Raw genomic sequence first — 26,294 nt, forward strand, 5'->3', positions numbered from 1 at the left:
GACATGGGGGACAGCATGCCCTGCGGACAATGCCGGCATGGGGACGCTGTGGCTGTGGGGACATGGGGACAGTGCCACCATGGACGGAGGGGCACAGGGGACACCATGTCCTGGGGGACACCGTCGGGGGGCAGGAGGGGACCCAAGGACATTTGGGGGGGACAAGGACACCGTGTCATGGCGGGAGGGGAGGGCACCTGCGTCATGGCGGGGAATGAGGACACTGGGGGCTGTGACGGTGCTGGGGACATGGGGGTCCCACTGGGGGGGGATGCTGGGGATGGCAGGGGCCCGAGAGGATTTCGGGGGTCCTGGGCCGGGGGGGTGGGGTTCAGGTTCAGGGCAGGGAACAGGCCAGAGAGATGATGGGACAGAAGAGAGGGGTGCCGATCAGGAGAAAGCGGTGGAGAAGGGCGAAGCTGTGACGGCCTGCAGGACAGAGAGAGACGGCAAGAGCGAGGGCCGGGGAGCAGGAAAGAGGGAAAAGCCGAGGCAAGTCCAGGGAGAGGTGGGGTGGCAGAGGAAGAGAGAGCCTTGGAGGAGAGGGAAAGGGGGGTCAGGGAGCAGAGCCCCGTCCCAGAGAGGAGGAGAGGTCCAGGTGTGAGGGTCGAGCCCCAAGGGACTGTCCTGAGAGCCTGGGCAATGCCCCGAGAGACCCAACATGGACGTCGCGGGGAGGGGCCCGGCGTCCCTTCTCCTGACTGACGGGGGTCTCGGCCACTCCTGGAACAGGGGCGGGAGAAGCTTCCAGAAGGCCAGGACCTGGGGCCGACAAACAGGGGCAGGCAGGAGTGAGAAACACCCTGTCTCACTCCCTCCCGACACCGAATTCCCCGGCTGGCAGTTGCGACGCTGGAGCCGGGGCTGGTGAGCTCTCTCCCCCCACCCCCCTTTCTCTTCAAGTTGTTAAGGCAAGGCCTTAACCTTGGTTTCCCAGAGAGCCACATCGCTTCGGTAGAAGCTAGACCTGTGAGGGGGCCAATGTTGACAGAATATTCGTTCTCTAGGCTTCTCCCCTCAAAGTGGGTGTCTGTGTGTGGACCTGGAGTGTAACCTCACCTTAATCCACACGGAGGGGTTTTGCAGATCTCGGTCCCTTCCCCCCTCCCCACAGGTGGGACGTGACAACCGGGGAGCAAAAACACTTACGCGGAGGGAACGGGGACGGGGCAGGGAGGGACTGGGACACAGAAGAGGGGTGACGTGACCCCAAGGGCCCAGGACTCGCCCGAGTTCCTGCTCTCTGCCCTGCCAGGCAAAGTTTAGAGTTCAGGCACTTCTTTCCCTCATCTGTCTGTCCTTTCCTCCCTTCCTCTTCTGTAGCTCCACTCACTCGACTGTCCTCCACCCAAGAGAACACGCTGGTGCCTTGCAGCTCTTACAACACGAGGCTTCCTAGGTACACGGCCCTGCACGTGCGCACACACGCTCTGCGTGGCCGTACCGTCATTTTCCTTCCTTCCTTGTACAGGGAGCGGGACAGAGAGGTGCGGAGAAAGGAAAAAATAGCACGGGGCTCTAGGACAGACGGAGAGGGATTAGAAAATACAGGCAGGGAGTCAGAGAAAGAAAGAAAGAGGAAGAAAACAGCGATGGACTAAAGAGAGAGCGGGAGGCATAAGAACTGGGGGCAGGGGGCTGGATAGAGAGTGATGGGGAGGGACCACAAAGAGCAATGCTGGGCAGCTGCCCCCATTTCTTGAGCACTCCCCAGGAGCCTCGAGAAATGTGCTGCCTGCAAAAGCCCTGCCTGGGGCCCAGTCCTGCGCCCTGACATTGGTGACAGTCACCACCTTGCAGAGTGTTCAGGACGGGGGGAAAAAAGGCCAGCTGGGGGGAAAAAGCTTACCCAGCTGTGTTTTTGTTTGTGTGCTTGTTGGTTTTGCTTTTAAAAAAACCTGTTTCCGCTCTAAAGACCACCTGCAAGGAAGAAGGAACCAGGCGTAGCACGTTGGACTCATTTAAGGCCCGAACCCATTCAACAGCCACACAAACCACCGCTCACTCACGCTGCACACACTCCACCACCTGCCTGCAGGTACAGGCGGCCGCCCTCGTGTAGGTAGTTAGGGCCAGGCGGCCGGAAGATATCGCGCTGTCCGGAAAGACAAAGCCCCTCTCCTGATAGCCAATGGCGTTTAGTTGATGATGCAAGCGGACGGAAGTGATGTTGTAACCCCAAGTTATATAATGCCGTGTTACGCAGCAATAAGCGCCCTTTGCCGTCCACCACGTTGGTGTCTGCGAGCTGGTGGACCGACCGAGCGGAGCGACCTGGGGTTGGTCGCCGCGCCGTTCCTGAACCAGGTCGCCGCGCCCTCTTAAGGCGACAAGTGGTGCCGAAACCCGGGAATCGTCGCCTGGACGGGTGGACGGCGGCCGGAGCGGCAGGAGCAGCCCGGCGGGGAGGACGCTCCCGGACCAACAAGGAGGATGGAAGCCCTTGTGAAGGTCGTATCACAGTTACGTAAGCAGTGGGGTATCGATTGTAAACCCAAAGATTTTACTCTCGCAGTTGCGAGGCTTTTGCAAATTGGGGTCATTGATGATCCGGTGGATATTCTCCGCCCCGAAGCACGGGATAAATGCACTAAAGCGTTAGCCGAGGAGACGATGTCCTCGGGTTGTGGAAAAAACCTCAAGTCGTGGGGGAAAGTTGTACAAGCCCTGCAGAAGGCTGTACCAGAACAGGCTACCTGGCGGGCAGCAAAGAACTGCTTGTTGTCCACCCCGAAACTGGGAGTCGGGGCAGCCCCGCAGACTTTGCACCCCCCAGCTGACAACGATTCTGCTGAGCCTAAAGATCTACAAGAGGGTGACGCGTCCCCTCAGCTCCCGAACCCCGACCCACTTACGAAGGGACAGAAACGAGCTAAATCCTTCTGGGGTGGGCTAGCTGAGGAGGCCAGGGGCGCCGCGGAAAAAGCAGACTCTGGGGAAGTCTGGGCTAAAGCACCGCCCTACGCCCCCCAAAATGGCGCCGAGCACAAAGGAGGAGGGCGGGGCGAGGCTGCCTGTGGCGGGAACAGGGAGGAAACGCGGGCATTGACGGGCGCACATGGATGGGACGAGGAGGAGGGCGAGAACGAGAAAGGCGGTGGGAGTGACCGGGAAGGGGAGGGGAGCGCGAGCGAAGGGCGGAAAGCCAATCAGGGCGGCCGTCTGGAAAAATGCCCTTGTAGGGCAAACCCCTGGCGGAGCAGAGGGCGGGGCGAGCCAAGAGGGCGGTGCAAGCCCAGAGGGAAGGGTGAACCAAGGAGGAGGGGCGAGCCACGAGGGAGGGAGCGGCCCGCCCGCAAGGGTAGCGGGCGGGGCCGGAGCCCGGCAAAAAGGCACGGGAAACCGGAAGCAACTAGTCAGTCGAGTTGCGACTCCGGAGCAGACACTGGCCCGGACGGGTGGCTCGCAACCGATTCAAATTCAGAGGGAGATGAAACGGAAAGAAAGAGAGTTAAGAGCCAAACTAAAGATAAACCGCGAGGGGGAGAAATCCCTCTCCCGGACTGGAGGAAGATAAAGATGGCGTGTGCCGACTGGGCCCCATCAGCCGTGCTAGCGTTCCCGGTGACGGATGGGGGACAGAGGGTTCCCTCGCCCATAAACCCTAAGGACATACAAGCGATTGTCAAGGCAGTCGCGGATAAAGGGCTTAATTCTGCCATGGTCTCCACCCTCACAGGTGGTGTTTTCGGGGGAGATGACGTGCTCCCGTTCGATCTAAAACAAGCTTGTAGACTGATCTTGGACGGGGCAGGGATGATTGTTTTTAAACAAGAATGGGAGGAGAACTGTGCGAGAAGACTAGCCCAAGTAACCGGGGCGGATCACCCGCTACATGGCTCCAGTCTACAGCGGCTGATGGGTACGGACCCAACAATGATCACCCCCCAGGCACAGGCCCAGGGCCTGCGGGCCCGTGGAGTTATGACAACTACTCGTGCGGCCGGAGAAGCTATCCGCACAGCCTCTAGAGTTATTGCCCAGCCATCGCCATGGTCCACAATAAAACAAAGTGAAAGCGAGAGCTTTACGCAATTTGTGGACTGTCTCCAAGCAGCGGTCGACTCTTCGGCCCTGCCTGCGGAGGCAAAAGGCCCGGTCGTAGCAGAATGTTTACGTCAGCAGTGTAATTCAGCAACCAAAGAAATCCTACGATCGCTGCCAGTGGGGTCAAGTATCGCGGACATGATTAAGCAGGGTGGAGGCTAGTCCTGACAGGGCGAGGATATGCTGCTATCAGAAAAGATGGCAGAGTTAAGTGGCGTCCGCTTAAGTCCATTAAACCGGACCTCCAGAATAAAACTAATGAAAGCTGTGAGTTTTTATCCACAGGACCAGATTATCGGACGTCCTCCTAAGCCGTACACCCCGGTGGCAAGAGAGGAGGGCAAGCTGACAAGCATCCTGTCAGCACCTGAGAATTCCACACTGGCAGAAACCAAACAACGACGACGTAGCCCCCATGGGAGGGAGCTGCGATGCCTTTGTGTGGTCTTGATTTTCCTATCAAATGATCGTGGTAGCATTGATTCTCGGACCCGGTATATTGAATAGGCTCGTGTCGTTTGTTAAGAGCCGGCTAGAAAAGGTTAACATCATGTTGGTAAAATGCCGACAACTGTTCTAAAAATGTTCCTGTTCAAAATTTCCTTTGGCTATCCCCAGTTATACCCTGTTACTCCCAGTTACCCCCCAGCTACCTCTTGTTTAGTGTGCCTTACGTTTTCTATTCAAGTTTGTGATGTACATACTTTTTAAGGTTGTTATGTTTTCTATACAAGGTTGTGATATGCATATTCTTTTAAGATTGTTATATTTCAGGCAATTTAAATACGCATAGGGAGGGGGGAAATGTAGGTAGTTAGGGCCAGGCGGCTGGAAGATATCGCGCTGTACGGAAAGACAAAGCCCCTCTCCTGATAGCCAATGGCGTTTAGTTGATGATGCAAGCGGACGGAAGGATTGTTTGGGTTCAGCTGGTAACACACTGATTTTTTCAGTTGTTGCTAAGTAGTATTTATGCTAAGGCAAGGATTTTCCAGCTTCTCATGCCCAGTCAGCAAGAAGGCTGGAGGGGCACAAGAAGTTGGGAGAGGGCACAGCCAGGGCAGCTGAGCCAAAGTGGCTACCGGGGTATTCCCTACCATGTGATGTCATGCCCAGTATATAAGCTGGGGGGAGTGGGGGTGGGAGGAGTTGCCACTTGGGGACTAACTGGGTGTCAGTCGGTGTGTGGTGAGCAATTGCCTTGTGCATCACTTGTATATTCCAATCTTTATTATTATCATTATTGCAATTTTATTATTGTTATCATTATCATCAATTAGTTTCTTCTCTTCTGTTCTATTAAACTGTTCTTATGTCAGTCTCAGCTGGGGTTAAACCACGACAGCTTGTTATTTGCGGTGCTTGGTTTAAAAAGCTTATTGTAGCTCTCTGGATTTCCTTCCTTAAAGGAAGTGTCTAGGATTTCTACCCAGGAGTGAGATGTCCAGAAAGGACTGTTGTCAGTGTTTAAGCCCACCCAGCAACTAAGCACCAGGCAGCCGCTTGCTCACTTCCCCCCCCCACCTCCCACCCAGTAGGATGGGGGAGAGAATTGGGGGGAAAAAAAGAAAAACTTGTGAGTTGAGATAAGAACAGTTTAATAGAACAGAAAAGAAGAAACTAATTAATGATAATAGTAACAATAATAAAATGACATTAATAACATTGAAAGGATTGGAATCTACAAAACAAGTGATGCACAGTACAATTGCTCACCACTCGCTGACCGATGCCCAGTTAGATCCCAAGCAGCAGCTCGCCCCCCCCGCCCCCGCCCAACTCCCCGCATTTTATATACTGCACATGACGTCACACAGTATGCAATACCCCTTTGGCCTGTTTGGAACAGCTACCCTGGCTGTGTCCCCGCCCAACTTCTTGTGCCCCTCCAGCCTTCTTGCTGGCTGGGCATGAGACGCTGGAAAATCCTTGCCTTAGTATAAATACTACTTAGCAACAACTGAAAAAATGAGTGTGTTACCAGCTGAACCCAAACATAACACTTTACCGGCTACTAGAAAGAGAATGAACTCTGTCCCAGCCAAACCCAGGACAGCTGTCCTTGTACACTGCCGTCAGCCTTCAGTCTAGAGAAATGTCTGCTAGTGGTGTGTGTTTAACGGTAATGTAACTCAAGTGCATCTGAAGTGGGGACCCTGTAGAGTAGAGAAGAGAATGTGAGAAACACTTCAATGATATGCAGCTAGTGAGGATGCAAGTACCTGCTTTAACCTTTTTTTTTGGTTGCTTTTGCATTCTTTGGCAATATCTACTTGAAAGTCTACTTCAGCAAAAGACAAAGACGTCACTTCTGATTTCTGTGTCTGAGTAAAAGAACTAACGTGATCATACAGAGAACTGATGTCAAGAGCCATTTTTTGCGATTACTGGATATTGCATCTGACTTGTCGTGCTTTCCCTGTGTGTAGGGTGGTGGTTTGTGCCCGGCACTAATCTGTGCTGCCGGGTCCGCATCCCTGTTGGTTGCCAGATGGAAGGCAAAGGGTTATCCTCGTTAAAGTTTACTTGTCTAAATTCAGAAACTGTCTACATCGACTCAGAAGTGAAACCCCTGCTAATCTCTGTGTGCACTGGTAGAGAAGCAGTGGGGGTTTTTCAGGGCAGTGCCTATGCAAGAGCCTTTAGGAGATCCTGTCCCTTGACTGTCAGATGGGGCAGTGAAGAGTTTGAGAAAATGATGGGTGTTTTGGTCTTCACCAAAGCAGTTATTTTTTTCTTTTGTAGCTTATGTTTCTTATGTAAGAGAGCTGTGTGTCTGGGAGGAAAGACTGTGGGTAGAAGGGAATGTGCTTAGTTAGAGGTCAAAGGAAGGTACAATCAAGATGTAAGGCAGGGCCAGCATAACTGTTCAGAGTTTTGGTTGTTTAAATGTTGACCTCAACTTTTACCGAAATGGATTTGCTTGCGCTTTTCTTCTCTTTGAGTTCACGTGTGGGTACAGGAAAGAAGGTAGCAGATGTACACACTAGATGAACCCCCTTTTTATTGTCAGCCATAAAGGTGCCTCTCAGCTGGGAGCCTGAGAAGTATCCCCCATAAGAATGCTTGACTCCTTATATGCAATCTTAAGGCTACTCACTATTCATTTTTACAGTCTAAAAAACCCTCTTGGCTTTGGCCGTGAGATCACCTGTTACCATTCACTTTTGAGTGTTTGTCCACACAACTCCCGCATGCAAGCACACTAAATGCCTATTTATTAGCTGTGTTTGCACTATTTTGTTGCAACTTTGCCACTTTCAGCTCGTTTCTGTCTGGTCTCTTCTAACAGTAGACCCACCTGCATAGGCAAGGTCACTGTCGGTCAAGTTCTCTTGCACGTGTCTTCAAAGCCATCTTCACGTAGGAGCTTTCTCTTACGTAGCATAATCTGCTGTTCAGCTTTTTCACCAGGCTAGTTCAAAGCCTACACAACAGGATGCGCCTGCTGCCTGACAAGTTTTCTTTCTATCCCACAGGAGCTCGATGGTGATCAAGCCATCTCTAGCTTTCCTTGGGAGACAGGGAGGACCAAAGTTCTTGTATCACAGCTTGGCTTGGTCGGGATGGCAAACTGAAAAGCAGGTGGTGGCCCGAGACGCACCTTTCCTGGGCTGTGAGCCGTGCAACGGCCAGCAGAAAGCTCTGGGAACACTCGGCACATAGGCCAAAGCGTTCCTGCTGGTACGCCAAGTGTCGGCAGCCCGAGCCCTGACATCTGGAGACCGATGTTTCACGCCAGCAGGGCAGGGGAAGGTAGAGTTGCCTCCTCTCTGACAGGAGGCCGCCACGCTTTGGAGGGGGGCGGTCAGAGCAGGTGCCTTGGCTTTCTTCTGGCCTTCATGTGGTTCTCGTGCTCCTGGACAGCCCCATCTCTGTTGGCAGTCTTTCATCAACAGGGATTTGCAGAAGTGGAAGTTGTTTCTCCCTCCTGGTGGAGCACTCACCGGGGCTTTGTTGTCAGAGAAGCAATGGGGAGCGCTCCTGGTTGGACGCAGCTCCCTTGGCAGATGCTTGTGCTCGTTTCTCGGCCCCAAGGTCTTCCTGGTGCCTTCCCCCCACGCAAGCTGTGCTGCTGGCTCTTGTGAAATGGAAGTACGGCGGGACGGTGGTTTTACCACAGCTGGGAAATTCCAGTCAACCCGTCAGGGAAGTTTTCTTCCTGGTTCTTGCAGTTACAGGTTTTCAAACAACCCGTCAAAGAAGTTTTCCAAGGAAATGTGACTGAGGGGAGCGCAGGGATGAGCTCTCGTTGCTCTCTGTATGGATTGTGTCTGTCCTCAGCCAGCATGCAGTAGCTTTCAGATGAGGAATGGGCCTATTCCAGGCTGAAGTGGGCAATCGGAATCCAAACTCAGGGGTTTTTAAGGCAATCAGGTGAAAATGTGTGGTTGGAGCCTTCTTGGTCGCTTACCCTTTGAATTCCGTGCTGTCCTCTAGTCTGAATCTTGCAGTGTTTTTACTGAGGCGTAAAAAATAAAGGGAGAAAGCAGATTGTCCTCACCCACACAGACACCTTCTCCGCAGCTCCAGGTGAACAGACAAAACCTCTGGGGGTGCGTTGTTTTATTAAACGTGTATCAGATATCCAGCATTAGGGGAGCTGTGTACAGCGACTGGCTGCAGGTGCCTGGGGCTTGACCAGTGTCACCTGGAAGGGAAAAAGGAAAAAAAGGCGACCATGGGGACGTGTTTCCAAGTATATTCATTTGTAATTTCTCATTGTCCGTTGCTGTACGTGTGCCTCGGAACATTTAGCTCGCACTGCTTCCTCCTCTTCTCCCCGTCTTACTCGGCCTGGTTTTCTTCCTCCACCGCCTGTTCCTACTCCTCTTCATTGTCATTCTTTTACCCTTCTTCTCCTCCTTCTGTCTGTCCTCCTGTTTGCTGTTGCTCTAGTTGTCCCCTTCCTCCCCCTTCCTCCCACTCCTCCTCCACAACTTCACCCTAATCCTCTTCTCCTGTTAGTCGTCCTTCTCCTGTTCAACCTCTTGCTCATCCTCTTCTTGCTTCTCATCCTCCTTCTTCTCCCCTTTCTCCCCCACCTCCTCCACTGCCTCCTCTTTGTTCTGTTCCTCTTCATCCCGTATGTCATCCTCCTCTTCCTTCTCTCTGTCTTCCTCCTCCTCCTGTTCCCATTCCTCTTCATTCTCCTTCTCCATTTTCTTCCTCTTTCTCCTCTTCCTGCCCCTCTACCTCCTCCTCCTCCTTCTTGTCCTGCTCCTCTTCCTCCGCTTCTTTTCTCTTCTTTCGCATGTTTGTTCTCCTCCTCCTGTTCGGTATCTTGTTCCTGTGCTCTGTTCCTCCTCTTGCCCATCCTTCTTCTCTCCCTGTTTTTCCTCCTGCTCCTAGTTCTGTGCCACCTGTTCCTTGTGGTCCTCCTCCACCTCGTCTTTCTCCTCCTCTTGCTCCTCCCCATGTTCTTCCTCTTCCTTCTTTTCTCTCTCTTCTTCCTCCTTGTTCTCATTCTCTTTCTATGTTCCTCATCCTCTTCATTCCCTTCTTCCTCCTCCTGCCGTCCACCAGTTCGTCCTGTTTGTCTTCTTTCTTTTTCTCCTCCTCCTGTTTGTCCTGTTAATTCTCTGCGATGGGGTCATCACAGCCTGGTTGGTTGGGTGTCTGGGACTCAGTGATGGCTCAAGGGATTGGATTCCCCATTTAGAAATGGGTTTCCATAGGCCCTTTCCTGGTGCCAGCGTGACAGAAATGACAGGCTGACAGTGGGGGTTTTAAAGGGTTTGTGGGTTAGAGAGAGCAGGAAAATCAGCTCGTTCCACTGGGCGTCCAGTGGGTACCTGCCCATTATTAAAGTGTCGTTATTTAAGTGCTGTCAGTTCGGTGTATATAGGGCAGGTGGAAGACCCACGTGGCTCCGTGAGGTTCGCACCATTCCCATCCAGTTTGATGTGTATCAAGGCAGAAAGCCTCTGCCCCACGGGAGGGGAAGGTGTCATTTTCATTTCCTCCACCAATTAGCCCTCGGATGAGAGAAGAGGGAAAAAGTTCTGTTTGATTTTATAGGCGGTGCTCTGCGTGCTGCTGCGCTTCCCAGTTGTGTGGCAGGGTCATCAGAACCTGGCTGGCCAGGTTCCTGGGACCTTTGAGGCCCATAAGGAGCGAAAAAGTCAGCCTGGCACCCAGGAACCTTGAGGCTGATAGGGAGCGGGGGAAGAAGTCTGCCTGGTGCGTGGGACCTCCAGGGCCTGGTGCAGGGGGGAAAGGGGACTGATAAGTGGCCAGCTTGGTCACAGAGCATGGCTGTTTGCCTCATAAAATGGCATTCGTTTTGCTAACCGTCCTACGAGGTGTCAGGAGCATGGGGGTACCGGTCACAAGTGCAATTGTGAATTGCCTTTCTGAAGAACTCTGATGGCAGTGATGCAGGGCCCAAGTGCCAGGTTAGGCTTGAGGCTACTGCTTTTACCCTGGTTCTCCCAGGCAAAGCACAAGATGAGTGTTTTAGACTGTGTAACCCGTGGTAACCATATGCATCAATTCAGGGCAGAAGGAGGTCCCTCCTGTTGAGTCTCAAGGTTCGGAGCAGACCCCCTTGCTTTCTAGACTCCTTCTCAGAGGAGAGCCTAGTGGCGGCTAAATCCACTCCTAGTCCCAGGTTTGGTCAGCGGTTTTAAGTCTTAACGGGATGAGGTGTAAGGATTATGGGAAGGGAGAGGGAAAGAGAGAGCAAGGCAGAGGGAGTAAAAGGAAAAGAGAAAGACTTCACTGGTCCCGGGTCCAGCGTTGGTCCAGTCAGCCTAGGGGTCCAGTTCTGGTGGGGCTTCAGTTTGTGTCCTTTTATCATCCTTGCCCCTCCTTCAGGCGGGCACTTGAACTCATTAGGCTAGTTAAGCGTCATGTGCGGTTTGTGCTTTCAGAACCTTCGGGAAATGGATCGCTGGGCTTGGAGGTCATTTGGGGAGTAACTCCTCCTTCCCTGCAGACACAACCATTGTTGGATCTTTGGCCATGCATGGTGAGCTGCCCTGCTCAGCATATCAGATCAGCATAGCAGAACACAGAGCTGCACACCCCCCGGCATGGCGTCCCCATCCCGTTGCTGATGTCTGTGCTGATCTGTGCCGATTGGCTTCTTTTCACCTGTGGTTCCTTGCTGTGCAGGGTTCGTTGTTAAGCAGAGTTCGTCATTACGTAGAACTTGCCCCACCGCCATGTTTGAGACATTAACTCTTTCAGTCTCTCCCAGGGCCTCTCCCCATCATCTGCCTGCCCACCTGGGCTGCGAGGAGGAGCCGGGCGAGCATCACCTCCATCTGCCACAATAGACGCTGTCGTGTCGCCTGGCCCCGACCATGTCGTGTGTCCACTACAAGTTCTTCTCCAAGCTGAACTATGATATGGTCACCTTCGGCCTCTACCATCTCTCTGCGTGACCCCAAGCTCCAGATCATGGTCCGCGAGAAGCTGACGGCAGCCAGCTGCGACCTGTAGATCACCAACGCCCAGACCAAAGAAGGTGCGTGGGGGCAAGAGGCACGGGGCCTCGGGGACTGCCCGGCTGGCGTCGTCGTAGACGACCCCGTGACGGCCATGGCCTGTGGGAGCCATGCTCTGCCCTTTGTGGCTCATCCCCACATAGCGTGAGTCAGCCTGGGGCCCATCCTGCCAGTGTGCAGGGGGACCAGGAGGGCAAGCATTGCCAGGGATGAAGCGTGGTGGGAAGCGATAATGTGATTCGGCCACAAGCGGTAGCTGTGACTTGTGTTGGGGACCTCACAGAGCTGTTCTTTTGCAGTTGCTGATCTGACAACTACCTTCAGATCTGTGCTTTAGACGTGGAGCTAGGCACAGAAGAAAGCGTGGTTGATGGGCGACGTCTAGTGCTTACAGAAGTGTTGGTTTCCTGGAATTCCTCTAGGTAAAATGATACGGAAATGTGGGAGGAGATCCTTTAATAACAAACCTCAAAGAAATCTTCAGAGAAATCTGGCAGACAAAGCTGAAAGTGATGGAAACAGAACAGATGGCTATTTTGAAGCAAAAAAAGTAGGTTTGGTGACTTCATTTTGTCTTCAACTCATTTTACTCCACTGCATTGGTATATCAGTGATACAGATACTTCTTGAAGCTTCCGTAAGGGTGTTTTTGCTGGGAAAATGCAAAAGTCCCCCAGTGGTTTTCTGAGCAAAGCTAGAGAGTACATTTTGGTGTAGTATGTAGGTATGCCAAGTTTTTGGTTTATGTGCGTAACCGCGAATTTCAGTGTTTATTAATCAGATCTAGATGCTTAAGCTCACCTTCAGAAGGTAAAGGAAAAACGTAGACCAGGATATTCTGCCTAAAAGGGATGTTTGGAATTCTTCCATGTGGACATAAAGGACTGAGTTTTTCTAACTTTGTCTGTGCTGGAGTCCTGCCTAAATGTTGAAATGATCTTGGAAAGAACAAAGTGAACCTTGAGTGAAGATGGCCTACTTGCTCAGATTTTTCCAAGCACTCTGAGCTTTTACAGTTCAGTAACTGTTACTTTTCATAATGGAGATCTAGTAGGAGAAGCAATGTTAATATCGGCTAAAAGGAAACAGGATTTTAAATATCAGTGGAAAAAAATGATAGGAAGGACTCTTTTAAAGATGTTGGGAAGGCAAAATGGATGGTTGGGACCTATTTTAAAAAGGGGGAGGGAGCGTGGGTGTCCTCTTCCAAGCTTACTATGGAGGCATGTTCTATAAAGGCAGAATTGCCTTCCAAAAGCCTCTAGGCCAGAATAATGCCTTCAAACTTGCCTCCTTTGAATTTGATCTGGATTTCTTGACCTGTCTTGTGTAATAGGATGTTCTCACAGTATTGTGGAAGAACTGCAAACTCCCGAACGCAGGTCTCTTGCACACTCTTTCCTGGCCTGTACCATTCTGACTCCAAACACTTGGAGAATGTGCTATTCTGCTTATCAGGCAAAATGCAAGAAAATAGAAAAGCAAAAATGGGTCTCAGAACTGGTCTCAGATGAATAGTTTTAAGGAAGAATAGTGCTCTTAGAAGACTGTCTCTTGAATGCAGAACTTGCTCGAGTTCAGTGTTGCAGCATGCACTTGACAGTTTTAGCAGTGCCACAATGCGATGTCTTCAAAAAAACACCCATGCTAACTGTGAATGAAATCATCTGGCCTCACAGCTGATGTCAGTCTGTCTGTCTGTCTACTGGAATGTCTGCAGCACTGTGCAAACGTAGCATTTTAGAAAGGACTTTAAGCAACTTTTAAACTTGTCCTTCACTGTGGCATTTTGTGTTGCAGTGCTAGTAAGGGGGATTGCCTTGATGACAGCTCCGAGTGCAATTAATTCTTGGGCTGCCATGCAGCATTCTTGTGTAGAGCTTTCAGAAAGGGTATGGCGTTCCCTGTTTCCCAGGCTGAGCTCAGGGTAAGTCATGTAAGTACCCATTCAAAAACCGAGATGTTGCAGTGGAGCTCATGCACTGCCTGTGTGGCAGTCAGCTGCTTGGACTCTGTCAGCAGCAGGTTTGGGACCTCTCGGGGGTGTGCTGTCAGCTAGGTTAACGTCCCTTGGCCAGGTGCTTAGGGCAGGCTCCGTTTGGTACATTACCACGTTGCCTCCAGCATTGCTTTCGCTTTCCCAGTCACATGCTGAAGCAGCGAGCAGTGCCAATAAGACATGAAGGCATCAGGCGGTCTGTATAATCAGATTAATGACTGCAAGTATGTCAGATCTTATTGACTCATCCTTTCAGAGCAATACAGGTGCTCTTTTGGAGCACAGTACTGTGTGACAATAATGCAAGTGAAAGCTCCATGAACTGTCTGACCTACTGAGCTAGCTCATTCAGGAGATGATGATATACCAGTTGGAGGTGAGATCAGGGATACCTGCCTGGGTGGAAGCTGAAAATCCAGAAATAGCAGTTGGTTGCTGGTTGCCGTCCTCATGTATACAGTCTCTTCCTAGGCGAGGTGCTGCCACTTGTAAATCTGCTGCAGAACTAAGACAATCCTCAGTTCAGCACAGGCCTTTTTGTGGGGACGGTGTTGCTTGTCCTCTATGTCTGAAATGTCAGTGCAGCGGTTTGTGATCTGGGCCAGAAAGAACGCTCTGTATGACTCCATTCAGCAGGTCGAAACAGCTGGTTTGGGCTTCTAGATCTGCAGCTGCCATGATCTCCCAGTTGCCTGCCTGGGCCCCAGTACTGCTTCAGCTCCTTCTCCATCAAAATTCCTAGCGCAGGCCTTTCTTGACAGGTGGCTGTGGAAGGGTCAGAGTTTCTGCTTTGAGAAGAGCTCTAGGGGTTGCTTTCAGGATATATGACTTCTGTAAAAGCTTCTGTTTTCATTATTAGTAGTCCTTTCTCCCACAATTTGAACCTCCTCAGAAGTGCAGAGGAAGCTTGCTGTTTGGTTCCCTAGGAGGGAAGATCAGGAATTAGTTTCAGCTGAATGATTTCTCAGTTTTCTGAAGAAGCATTCTGTCCTTTGGAAATAGAAGTAACATTTTCATTTCATTGTTGAAATAATGTCTTCTGGTAGGTGAGTTTTGGGGTAAGAGAGGTTCCCACCTGTAGGAATAATATACTGAAAAATGAAGCATAAATTGTGAAATATTCCTGTTTTGCATGTGTGATCACTGAGCAAAACCACACTGACAGAGCTTGACTAGATATAGAGCATCTTTGGTTTTCAGACCATTGTTCTGATTGGGTCTGCAAAGGTAAGAGCTTGTAATATTTAAAACTGTAGGCAGATTACAGGGAATGGCTGCTGATAGTGATTTAAAATATTTAGTCATATCCAGCTTGTATAAGGACGATGTAAAAACCATTCTCATGGAGAGATCTTTGCATTTTAAGCTTACACAGTCAAAGTGTCTCAGGTAGTTTGTTTTTTTGATTGTTTGGGCCTTATGTAGACGGTCCGAAGGCTTTCCTCCTCTTCAAAGACTAACATGGTGTAAGCCCAGGCAAAGCACGGGTAGCTTCAGGCACACGCTCTTTTCAAAAGGCTTTTCACGGCTGTCGTCATAAGGAATTTTGTTTGAGTCTCTCAGCTCTGCAAAATGAATCGCAAGAATTCATAGAATCCTAGACTCAGGGAATGGTTTGGGTTGGAAGGGACCTGAAAGATCATCTAGGTCCAACCCGCCTGCCATGGGCAGGGACACCTTCCACGAGACCAGGTTGCTCAAAAGCCCAGGGACAGGGCATCCACAACTATTGACACCCAATTCACGCCCCTTGGGTTAATTCAAACTAGATGATAAGCTTCAGAGGGGAGATAGCGCTTTAGTTGGAGCCAGTTCTGCCCTACTTGTGAAAACCCCCCCCAAATTTCTCTGATCCAAATGCTAGCATTGCCGGTTTTGTTTCCATTTACATGTAGAGCGCTGAGCAGCTGAGAAGCGGTGGTGTTGATGGATTAAGCTCCAAGGAATAGACGGAGATGGCAGGCGCTCTTCTGTGTTCTGTCAGTCTTGGCCACTAGCAGCACGGGGGAATTGATATAGTTAACAGCTACGAAAGCAATGGCGCAGAGTTGTCATGCTTTAGCTGAGGGCCTCTTGTTGCAGGGCAAGCTAGTCAGACTTCAGAATCTGGTTTATGCAGGTGAGACTTTGCTGTGGTTGGTTTTTCTCCAAAGCTCTGTTGGTTTTGTAGCCTAACAGAAGCAAAAGCAACTTAAGCTAGATCAGGGAAGAACCAACCTCATGCATTAGCAGACTCCGCTTCAGTGACCTTTGAGACCATTTTGCTGTTGGCATTCCAACCATTTTAAAACCATGAAAAAGATTGTGCTGCTTGTGTTTGATGATCAAACCTGAAGGTTTCTTGAAATGTACTTTCAGTGTGTTGGGACCATAAAAGCGCAATGTTACATATCAGATTTTGCTTTTCTATCGGTAAAGGGGTTCTCCGAAATGTTGTGTAATTATGTATTGATATACGTTCTCGTAAACTGGCAGATTCTTTTTCTGTATTGATGTTGTTTTCAGAATACACAGATGGTAATGCCCTGATTCGTAGAAACTCATGGGTAATTGTTAGAAGAATCCCTGCTGGAGGAGTTAAAGTCACCAGCAAAACCTGTGTTAACGTAAGTATCCATAAGGCATTGTATTCTTGGTTAGGGGTTTCAGTGCATTAACTTTTCAATTGATATTAGTTGACAAGAGGCATTCAGATTGTATCTTTCTTGTTAAAGCTGCTGTTAATTTTTGTTGTCATGGGCTAGATTTTAATAGATCTGTCCCAAAGCAGACTTACATGTTTTGGGCTGCTGGGAGATGGGGTTCAAACTGCAACAATGGTAGCTTTTAAGATGATTCCATTGGGTTTGTTCTTGGGTTTGATTCTTTGAGAGCCAAGTTGTAGATCCCATTTCCTCTACGTGGAGAGATTCCTTATTTTATGTGTTTGATTTGATTGCTTTTATAGTAAAGACAGATAGGCATTGTTGTGTAAACTTCTAATTTGTTCCCACCTCAGAAGAGTCTGATAGTCAGTGTTTGACTATTTCTTGCATTTGGGGGAGGCAGGGTGGGATATGGCAGGTAATCTTACCCCCCTAAATCTGGGTGTTTTGCATACCAGACACAGAGGGTTGCCAGCTGGCAAACCATGCAAACCAGAAGTTCCATTCATAAGTGATTCCTGTTAGTTTCCTAAGGACAATGTCCATTTCAGGCAAGAGAAAAAGAACACTCTCCTAAGGTGTATCACCTTTTGAGCGAGTACAACAAAGGAATAGTTAACCCTTTCCAAACTTGAAACTCAGTACGCAGTTCAGCACGTTACCAAGCGTTACTAGTTATCTAAGTCTGTTTTTACCCTAAGTTGATATCCGTGCTCCAGGTTTTCAACCTATATTCCTCAGATTTCTGGAGGACAGAGAATCGGATGTGTTGGTTAAACTTACAGCTATCCACATGCAATGCTGACAGGATTATTGCTGTCATGTGTGTTTTCAGCTACATTAGCATTGTTTGAACATTCATGTTTTCCAGCCTTCTTGAAGAGACGCCTCTCCCCCACAATTAGTAGGTATTATTAGCTTGTGGTTTTGCCATGTCTTTCTCATGTTGGTTCTCAGTCAGTAAAGTAGACTGCTGAGTTACGGTGTGTCTCGAAAAAACAGTACAGCAGCATCCTGGTACCTGTGAAGCATTTGCGAGCAAAAACCCCTGATTGCTGTGACTCTGCCTGTAAACTTTGGGTATATTCCTTCAGTAGTTGCTGCAGTGCTTTCAGGCACTACCTAGGAATTCAGGACGCCACAGTGTTGTGCTTATAACGATGGCCTTGTTTTGGCCATGTTTAACTTAAATATGTGTGCTTAGTGCCACCTTGTCAACGCATCCTCCTTTTCTGCTTGGCTGGCGCTCTCTCCTGGTATCTTAATACTGCCCTGAAATGAGAGGAGAGATGCTGCTGGCATCTAAGATCAAACAAAGACCTGGATGTGGGGATAAGGAAAGAATGGCGCTGCTGTTGTAGTGTTGAAAATGAACCAGGCAGATGAGCTTTCTATTCCTTCAGCTGGAAACATTGCAGAAACAACTGGTAGAGTGGTTAATGTTTGGGAACGAGGAATGTATGCTGTAACGGTGGAGAGGCCTTCAAAAATGCGTTACTCACCTTGTATGTTCTTCAAGGTAAATGAATGAAGAAACCAGTGTGTGGTAATCTAAAGTATTTCCCTGTACTTCCTCATCTTCAGGAGGTACGTGGCTGTACTTGCAAGCCTGGTGGTATTCTAGCAGTGGCAGGAAGCACGAGCCTTTCTATTTGTACGTAAATTCCACAGCAGCCGTGGAATAGTCTCTGCTCACGGGACGCTCTAGATGACGTATGAATAGTTTGTTAACTAGATCAAGGGCTGCACGTCTGATTCATGATGAGTGGCATGCAGATACAGATCAGTAAGTGTGTGGAATCTCAGCAAGTTTTCAAATGTAATGACTATTGCCAAAAAGATCGTAGCCTTTTCGAGATTATCTTAAAGCAAATTCTGGCAAGTAAGACCTTTCCTTTTTTTGTCACAGGGCTCCTAAATCACACCAAACCCCAGAAACTGCTTTCAGGTGACATTTCTACTACTATTTTTAGTCAATATTGCATATGCAACACATTTAGTATTTTGGCACTTTCACGGCTAAATGTAGTAGCTCTCTGAATACAGTGCTTGGGCTTTCACAAAGAAACTCTATTCTAAAGCCTGTGCTGCTGCCGTTTTTGTTATTTCTTTGTCAGATGACTGACTGTTTTCTCTGAAGTACACTTGCACTTCAAAGTGTCTAGAACGTCAGTGTTCTTTCTTGGAAATTAAAGTACTGTATCTGGTACCCATTTGTAACACTAGATTTGTACAGATTGCTTAAAGTTGCCTCTGTATTTTGATAGTTGATTATTTAAGAACACCAAGCTGAGAGACAGACGTCATCTTTTTGATACTGACGCAGCAGAGACAAAATACCTGAGGACTTCCTCTTGCACTGTTGTGTTCTGTAACTGTACATCTTAATTTGTGACAAAGTAGAAACGGGATTTGGGTTGGTTTGTTGGTTTTTTTTAGTTGCACTGAATGTGCCAAGAGAGAACAGTTTAGGTATATGAATACATTTCCCCATTCCCTAGACTATCAGAACATAATGTTTTGATGTTCGGGTTTCATAATCTGTTGTCAGTGCTTTATGCTGGGTACAAGTGCTTTACTTGAAATTCTGATCACCTTCTTTTCTTCTTCCAGAAGTCGTACTGAGGCAGTGAGTGGAACATCAAAAGCAGTATGTAAAAACACAATCTCACACTTTTTTCTACGCACTGCTCTTAATTCTAAACAACGTAGCCTTGTATTCATTTTCCAAACATTAACTAATTACGTATTCCAGTAAAACCTGGTCTATGTTGTAAAGACAGTGTCTTTGATTCGGCATAGGAAAAACCGGGTAATGCCATCATTTGCACAGTTCTAATGTAAATATTGGTATTGGTGCCTAGTGATGCATTGCATTTCACATTGAATATGCTAGAATATTTCCTGTACGACTTTGTGTTGCACAGGTAATGTATGATCGCTTTTAGGTCATGTAGGTCCGAGGTTTGAACAACTGAACATGGTGCCATGTTCTACATCTGTGTATAGCTAGTAATGCGTATGTTTGTACATTGTTTTGTTTGTAGGTTGCTTTGTGCTTTTTGTTTCTTGCAATCCAAATTGTTTGGAGTGAATTTTCTGCCATTTCCACATTATATCACTTAGTTGTTTTTTTTTAAATACTCTTTTTGCCTAATGGATTTTGAAAATGTTATCAAAACCCACTGAGAAACCACTGTGGTTAAACTTGGTACTGTTTCTTACTTTTGACCTGGGGGTCCGAACAAATACCCAAACCAACTTATCCCATACATTTTGAGGACAGTCATGTTGTCCTGGTTTCAGCTGGGATAGAGTTAACTGTCTTCCTAGTAGCTGCTACAGTGCTATGTTTTGAGTTCAGTATGTGAAGAATGTTGATAACACTGATGTTTTCAGTTGTTGCTCAGTAGTGTTTAGACTATAGTCAAGGATATTTCAGCTTCTCATGCCCAGCCAGGGCACAAGAATTTGGCACAGGACACAGCCAGCGCCCCTGACCCAAACTGGCCAAGGGTGTATTCCATACCAGGTGATGTCCCATCTAGTATAGGAACTGGGAAGTGGGGGCAGGGAATCGCCGCTCGGGGACTGGCGGGGTGTCGGTCGGCGGGTGGTGAGCAATTGCCCTGCGCATCATTTGTAGATTCCCATCCTTTTATTACTACTGTTGTCATTTTATTAGTGTTATCATTATCATTATTAGTTTCTTCTTTTCTGTTCTATTAAACCGTTCTTATCTCAACCCAGGAGTTTTGCTTCTTTTTCCGGATTTTCTCCCCCATCCCACTGGATGGGGGGGAGCGAGCGAGTGGCTGCGTGGTGCTTAGTTGCTGACTGGGGTTAAACCACGACACATGTGCAGCTAAATGTTTCCTTTTCATGTCCTTAAATGCTTGGGTATTTGTTCCTAAAAGTGTATAATTGAAGTGATATTATTTGGACCCCTCTGAGTACACGTGCGTCTTTAAGAGATTGCCATGGATTTAAATATGGTTGCTACGCAAAGTGGTATTTGGAAGTTCTGCATTTGATCTTTCCACTCTTATCTGATGAAGCAGTGTAGTTTAATAGTTTGTCTGCAAATGAAAATATCTAAACCCCAGTGTACTGATTTTGGCACAAGGTTAGAGCCTGGTGTATTTGTGGGTAAAATCCCTGTCATTTTTCTGAACTTCTGCCTGCAGTACTTTTTTGGATCTGGGTGGCTTCGGGGTTGGATGCTGCTTTGATTTCCCAAAGGTTAAGCCTTTCTTTAGTATACCCCCACTCTGAATTTCCATCTGGAAAAGGGGCAGCATTTTTCTTCAGGTTAGAAAACACTGTCATTTGGCTGCTAAACTAGAGAGAAGTCACACCAGGACATACCTAACCGGTAATGGTGTAGATCTGGGTTTGCGACTTGGGTCGAAGGCTAGGTGTAACTGTGCTTTTCAAAATAGCCCTTATAATGTAAAAATACCTATTTGTTGGTTTTTATTTTTCATCTTGAAGTCTAACTGCTTTTTCTTCACTAGAATGGTGTGAGGCTTTGCACTAACCCTGGATCATTGGATCTGATCCCTTGGTCAGCTGTTTGGGTAACTTAATCTAGAAATTCATGAGCTCCGGGGTTGTGTTCTGTGAAGAATACAGCCTCTGATTCTCGTGGAATGGTATACAGTGAACTTAAAGTGGAAAACTTCTTGTACGTTGGTGTAAAAACAGTAAGCCTAAACCTGACATCCATAATTCTATCACTGACTGGTTCAAATTCCTTTTTGGACATGAAAGCCTGTCATTGTGAGCCCAGTGATGCCAGCAGTTAATGTAACGCATTTATGTAAACCACGTTTATAGTATTTGATCTAATTGAGATGGGGTTTTATTTCTTGGAAAGAGTTAGTTTTCTCTTTGTTTACTAGCTTGTGTATAAACATAAATCTCATCTTCATCAATAAGGTTACCATTCTTTCAGCCTCGTGTGTTCCCTGGTGTCTTTGTATTACATTTCTAAGTAGCATCTTACCATAAGCTTAGATAGATGTCTCCAAAAAATATCTTTTTTTTTAAGAAAGGAAAAATCCTGGAGTGGGAGGGAAGACTTAGTGTTAGTTAGAACTAATTAAAAGGAAGACAAAGCAAAACTGTTCCCTTCTTGTTTGCTCTGACGGTACCTGATGTGGGTTGTGGGTAGCCATAGGGAGGGTGGAAGCTTTGCATCTCTCTGTAGAAGTGGCGGCAGCGGTGGCCTCCCCCCGCCCCCCCCCCCCCCCGACTCTCACAGAGTAAAAGCACTGCAGCCTCAGGTGCTTCTAGTGTTGGAGCACAGTCAGCTGTATTCTTAAAGCTAACTCAGGACTTGGTCTAAAGTGTGTGGGTTGGTTTTTTTGTTGTTTTGTTATTTTAAATAAACATCTTTCTGCATGTATTTCAAAGCAAAACCTGGATCTTAGTGTGGTCTGAATAAATCACTGGGAAGTCTTGCCAATTATTGTTGAACAGTAAAGCAGCAATGTTAAAATCAGTCCAGATTTTTTTTCAAAAAGGATGCACAAAAACTTATACTTTGACTATTTCTTAATTGTCTTGCTCTTATGTTAGCTGTCATTCTACACTTCCAAATCTGTGCTGCTGTCCTACTGTTCCTACTGCCAAATCAAGAAAGTGAGTCCTATTTGTTTTCGTATTCCTATTTCAGTAACTGCAAGGAGCTCTAGCTGGTATTAGTCCTCAGAGGCTGCAGAAATGCAGAGAGTCATGCGCATTGTTTTAGCACCGTCAAGCACAGCTGTGATCCTTCGTGGCTGAATTTTCAGTTTAACCAAGCTATTGGGTTTTAGGAAACCACTGTAATTTAAATGCAGCACTCCAGCAGTGAGATTAGCCTTTTCCTCCTATTTTCTGTCCCCTTTCCCACTTGCTTTATGTGAGTTTCTGTTTAGTCTTCTGTCTGAAATGGGAGTTGATACATTGACTGTTGATTCTGGTTTTTTGAGGGTTTTCTTTATTCGGTTACTTTGGGTGGGTTTTTTTTTTTGGTTTGGGTTTTTTTCCCCAATTCTTCTGCAGTATTACCTTAGGTTTGTGTACAAGTTTCATGGAGGTGCTGTTTCTACTTGACCGATTGGAGGGACTGGCAGGAAATACTTCAGTAGAAATTCAAAGGAAAAAACCAAAGACACAAGAATGTAGGATCATTGGAAGATGGCCGTTGGGCAAACGTCCTAAATAGTACATTAATTTTCTCTTTGCTGCTTGGGGTAACTGTTCATAGAAAGGAGCGCTTTCATCTCCTTTAAGTAATCAGACTGTTGCCTGCAGGCCATAGAATAACGGCTTCCTAAAAAAATACAAGAACTACTATGAACTGTTATGTTTCAGTTACTGGTCAATACTAGCCTGTTTAATGCCAGACTCCAACAGAGAGCTTTCCCAATTCCTTGTTTGCTTCTGAAAACCCGCAAAGTGATAATGGTTGTGCCTGCCATGAGAGAACATAGGCCTGTTTTTCCACACGTGAAGAAGAGTGGCATGTGGGGCATGAAGCTTCAAAATACTTGATCAGACTTCCCTTTTGACAGAAGTGGGTACCAAATGTTGTGAAGGGAAGGACAGTTGAATCTTCTGGTAAGGTTTGCAGTGGAAAGGCGGCCTCTTCTTCCAGATCAGGGTGCTCCTCTCCAAAGGCACGTTTTCAAGAATGTTTCAGTTAGTGTTAGAGTAATGTTGTCTGTGCTTTCCTAAACATCTAGAGAAGACATGATTAACTGGAGTGAGGAAACATCTTTTGCATGTAAATATTGTGTCCCCAGCGTCTGCTAAAACTGCTCCCTTGAATTCTTCCGCAACTTTAGGTAATAAAGGACAAGGGCATTTTTCCAAGGAAGGGTTTTAATCTCTCCTCCGATCCATTTAGTGACGTCTTGAGGAGAGCTGTTCAGTTTATGCTGTGACACTTTATTCTACATTTTTGAACAACTGAAGACCTAATAAGCAGTGATTCAGGTGTCTTTCTGATCATGTTTTGCTAGTGTAAGCTTAACTGCTGCTTGTGGCATAATATAATCCCATATTCTGGAAAAGGAACAAGCTAACTGTTACCCTGTTTACTTGTGGAAAAGCAGCATTTCACTATTAGTTCTCAGTAAACACTGCAGCCTATTAGAAACTAGTGGCCTGAGGGCTTGACTCCTGCGGGGTGTTCCAGGAGGTCAGTGGGAGGGAGGAGTGTGGTTGCAGTGGAGAAAAAAATTACAGGACTGTGCTCTGACTCCGTGTTTTCATCATCATTAAAAATTGGTTTTGCTCTGATAGTAAGGAGTGTAATATTAAATTCTCACACTTCCCAAACTAATTTGGATGGTATGGCCTGTGGTCTAATAAAATACAAGACATCAGTATTCTCTGTTTTTGTAGGCTGCTCTGTCATGGGAGACACGTTCATTTCACTAATTTGAGCAGTCGGGTTTTTTTCTAGACAAAGTGGTGGTTTACTTTCATGGCTGATGTTCTGGCTTGGTGTTTTTATTTGGGTGTTGTGGGGTATGGTGAGTTTGGCATTTTTAAGCTTCGTGACAGGAGGGGCAGAGTTCATGGTGGAGGGCCGATATGCCTGTGCTTGATTTTGCCAGGCAGCTACTGCCTTCATAAAAGCATAACTGTGTGCATTTAGAAGTGATGAGATGTTAACTGATTAATTTACAAGCTACACTGCAAATAAGTCTCCTGTAGTGATGCTTCCTTCTCAAATAAACCGAAATCCTTTTTAGCTGAAAATTGACAGATGTGAGCCTTTGACAAGGGTCCCTCTCTGAGATAGTGTGGAGCAGTAAGTTGATGTCGTGCGGGTTTGCTTATTTTAGTTTATTCTCATTAACCACACAGGCACTCTTAAGGTGCCATAGGTTTGGACTTTGTTTTGAGCAAACACAAATTCCACGGGGTTGGCAGTGCCCCTGTCAGTGGCACTCAGAGGATATAGTGCAGACTTTCAGACTACAGTAGACGTTAACTATTGCTATGTTTTGACTGTAGAACTTGAATATGTGTTTAATTTTTTGTGAACGGATAGATGAGTCTCCTGCATCTCTTTCTTTGGCCCACCTTGCTAAGGTATATGTATATATATAGTCTTGTCAAATTCTTTAAAAAAAAAAGTGTTTGCTTTGTTTCTTAAAACCTTATACTGTGATCTATAGCTGGGTAACTGTTATAATGGAAACAAAACTTTAATTTATTTTTTATTAATTTAAAGTAGTAATTTTAACTTTAAAATGTGTGTCTATTTTGCTACTGGCCTGTAAAGAGTAGTTCCCACTTTGGGAAGATAGAAGGGGAGTACCTTATCAGCCTCAACGTAATGTTGCACTATTACTCATCTTCCAGACACAGAGAAGCAGCATTTCAGAAGCTGTTCATCATTTCTCATACGTTTCATTAATTTTGCATTGGAAACTAACAGCTTTTACAGAGGAATTGAATGGGCTGTAAGTTACGGCCATTTGGAGGGGGGAGCGTGCAACAGCCAAAAGAGAATCGTTTCTGTAACATGGACAATTGCATGGCTGTTTTTGAATTTCTAGCCATTAAAGTTACAGATCCATTCTTTTAATGCTGCACAGTTTCATAAATACTAGTATATAGACAGTAGACAACATAATCTAATTTGTTTGAATGCAGCCTGTGTCAAGTGTGAAAGTGTACCTGATTGTTTCTAGGAATACACCGATGTGTATATGTGGCATATTAGCAGATGTGACCTTCTGGAACTGTTGTAATGTCATGTTTTAATGGAACTGCTTGCATTTTTTGCTCAACAATGAAATAACTAGTCTTTACATTTGCAAAGCTTAGAGAAGGCAGGGCCTAATGCAGAGGATCTAGTTCTTTCTTCTGAAAATGAAGGCTGGAGTTAATTTCCAAGACAGAGGAATCTCTTCACACTGGTCACTTCTTTCCCTCTCACTGAAGAAATTAAATTGTGTGCATCTGGAGGGAAAAAAAAAAATGTTTGGAAGGTAGCCACCAAAAGAACTTGGTCTCCATTAGTGCTGTCCCTAAACATGTCCTTGGTTCTGTAAAATTATGCCAAATTTTACTCTTAAAATATGAAGAAGTGTCCTTGTGGTGTATACATTTAAGCTTTTGAGAGAATTTCAGTATTTCAGAAAAATACAGGAACATAATGTAAAGCAGCTCAAACCTGTTACTTACTCTGAGCTCTTTAGTGCAGAATGACTTGGCATGGAGGTGATGTGTTAAGAGTTTCCTGGTTTATTATTACTACATGTGAAATGCCATATCTGAATTTTGGTCTATTCCTACTAATGTGTTGTGGGTTTTGGATGTGTTTTGTAAACTGTTTGGGTTCAAAGAAATTAGTCAAGTATCTGTAAAGTTTTCTGTATGTGAGCGGCGGAGGAATGCATGTAAGTCGACTCAATATGAGTGATAGAAGTGATTCAACTTTATTTGCACGGATAGCTCATATTTGTACAGCTTACGATAATTATGCCTACTAGTCCTATTATGATTGGTACATTGCTAATGTTTATTCATTATTAAAACACACCCACTTGTGGTTTGCAGCTATGGATGTTCCGCAGTTTTCTCATGGGAACTTTCTCAAAGTTGTCTATGAAACTCTGCCAAGGTCACAGTGTCCTTATCTTTCTCCTGACATCAGCAAGACCAGCAGTTTTGGCCGAGGCCTAGTCTTGCTGCCCACGCTAACATTCCTTCACACATCACTCTGCTCGCACAACCTTTCCATAGACCTGTGTCCTTTCTCATGAAGCTAATTCCCAACATCTGTAAATGTTAGTGGAAATGACTTCATAGGTGTTGATCTGGATTATGTTACTGTGCAGAAAAAACAGTGTCCATGAAACATCCATTTAATAGAATGTTGAAACTAGTTGGTTGCTTTTGTGAATGAACGCATATAAAAACAGAACCATGAGGGGTTGATCTGAGTGGTTGGTCTGAATGCTAGGTGCTTGAAGGTCCCCATCCTTTACAGCCTCTCCCTTAGACCCTGCTTGGATCTGGACTAGTGTGAAATAAAAACATTGGAACAAATACTACTTTGAAAAAACAGCTGGCTTCAATAATTTGAAAGGTCTATCTCTGCATAAGGTTGATACTACAATTTGTATGTGAAAAGGA

At 46.7% G+C, this 26,294-nt stretch overlaps 2 protein-coding genes across 2 annotated transcripts in view; both read left to right on the top strand.

Annotated features, from left to right (window-relative positions):
* Positions 1-4,209, top strand: part of LOC126037423 (E3 ubiquitin-protein ligase RBBP6-like) — a 34,314-nt gene extending 30,105 nt beyond the window's left edge. Inside the window, 3 exon segments of the mRNA XM_049797721.1 lie at positions 2,207-2,451; positions 2,516-3,178; positions 3,680-4,209. Of these exon segments, the coding sequence (XP_049653678.1) occupies positions 2,207-2,451; positions 2,516-3,178; positions 3,680-4,209 (1,438 nt within the window).
* The window catches only part of LOC126037438 (E3 ubiquitin-protein ligase TRIM7-like), a 37,204-nt gene continuing 13,062 nt past the window's right edge, over positions 2,153-26,294 (top strand). Inside the window, exons 1-6 of the mRNA XM_049797754.1 lie at positions 2,153-2,467; positions 10,923-11,521; positions 11,801-11,923; positions 16,006-16,106; positions 18,055-18,093; positions 18,759-18,795. The gene's annotated coding sequence lies outside the window, so the exon portion shown is untranslated. The remainder of the gene's footprint in view (positions 2,468-10,922; positions 11,522-11,800; positions 11,924-16,005; positions 16,107-18,054; positions 18,094-18,758; positions 18,796-26,294) is intronic.

This window comes from Accipiter gentilis, unplaced genomic scaffold (assembly GCF_929443795.1).
Source record: "Accipiter gentilis unplaced genomic scaffold, bAccGen1.1, whole genome shotgun sequence".
NCBI classification, from domain to species: Eukaryota; Metazoa; Chordata; class Aves; order Accipitriformes; family Accipitridae; genus Astur; species Astur gentilis.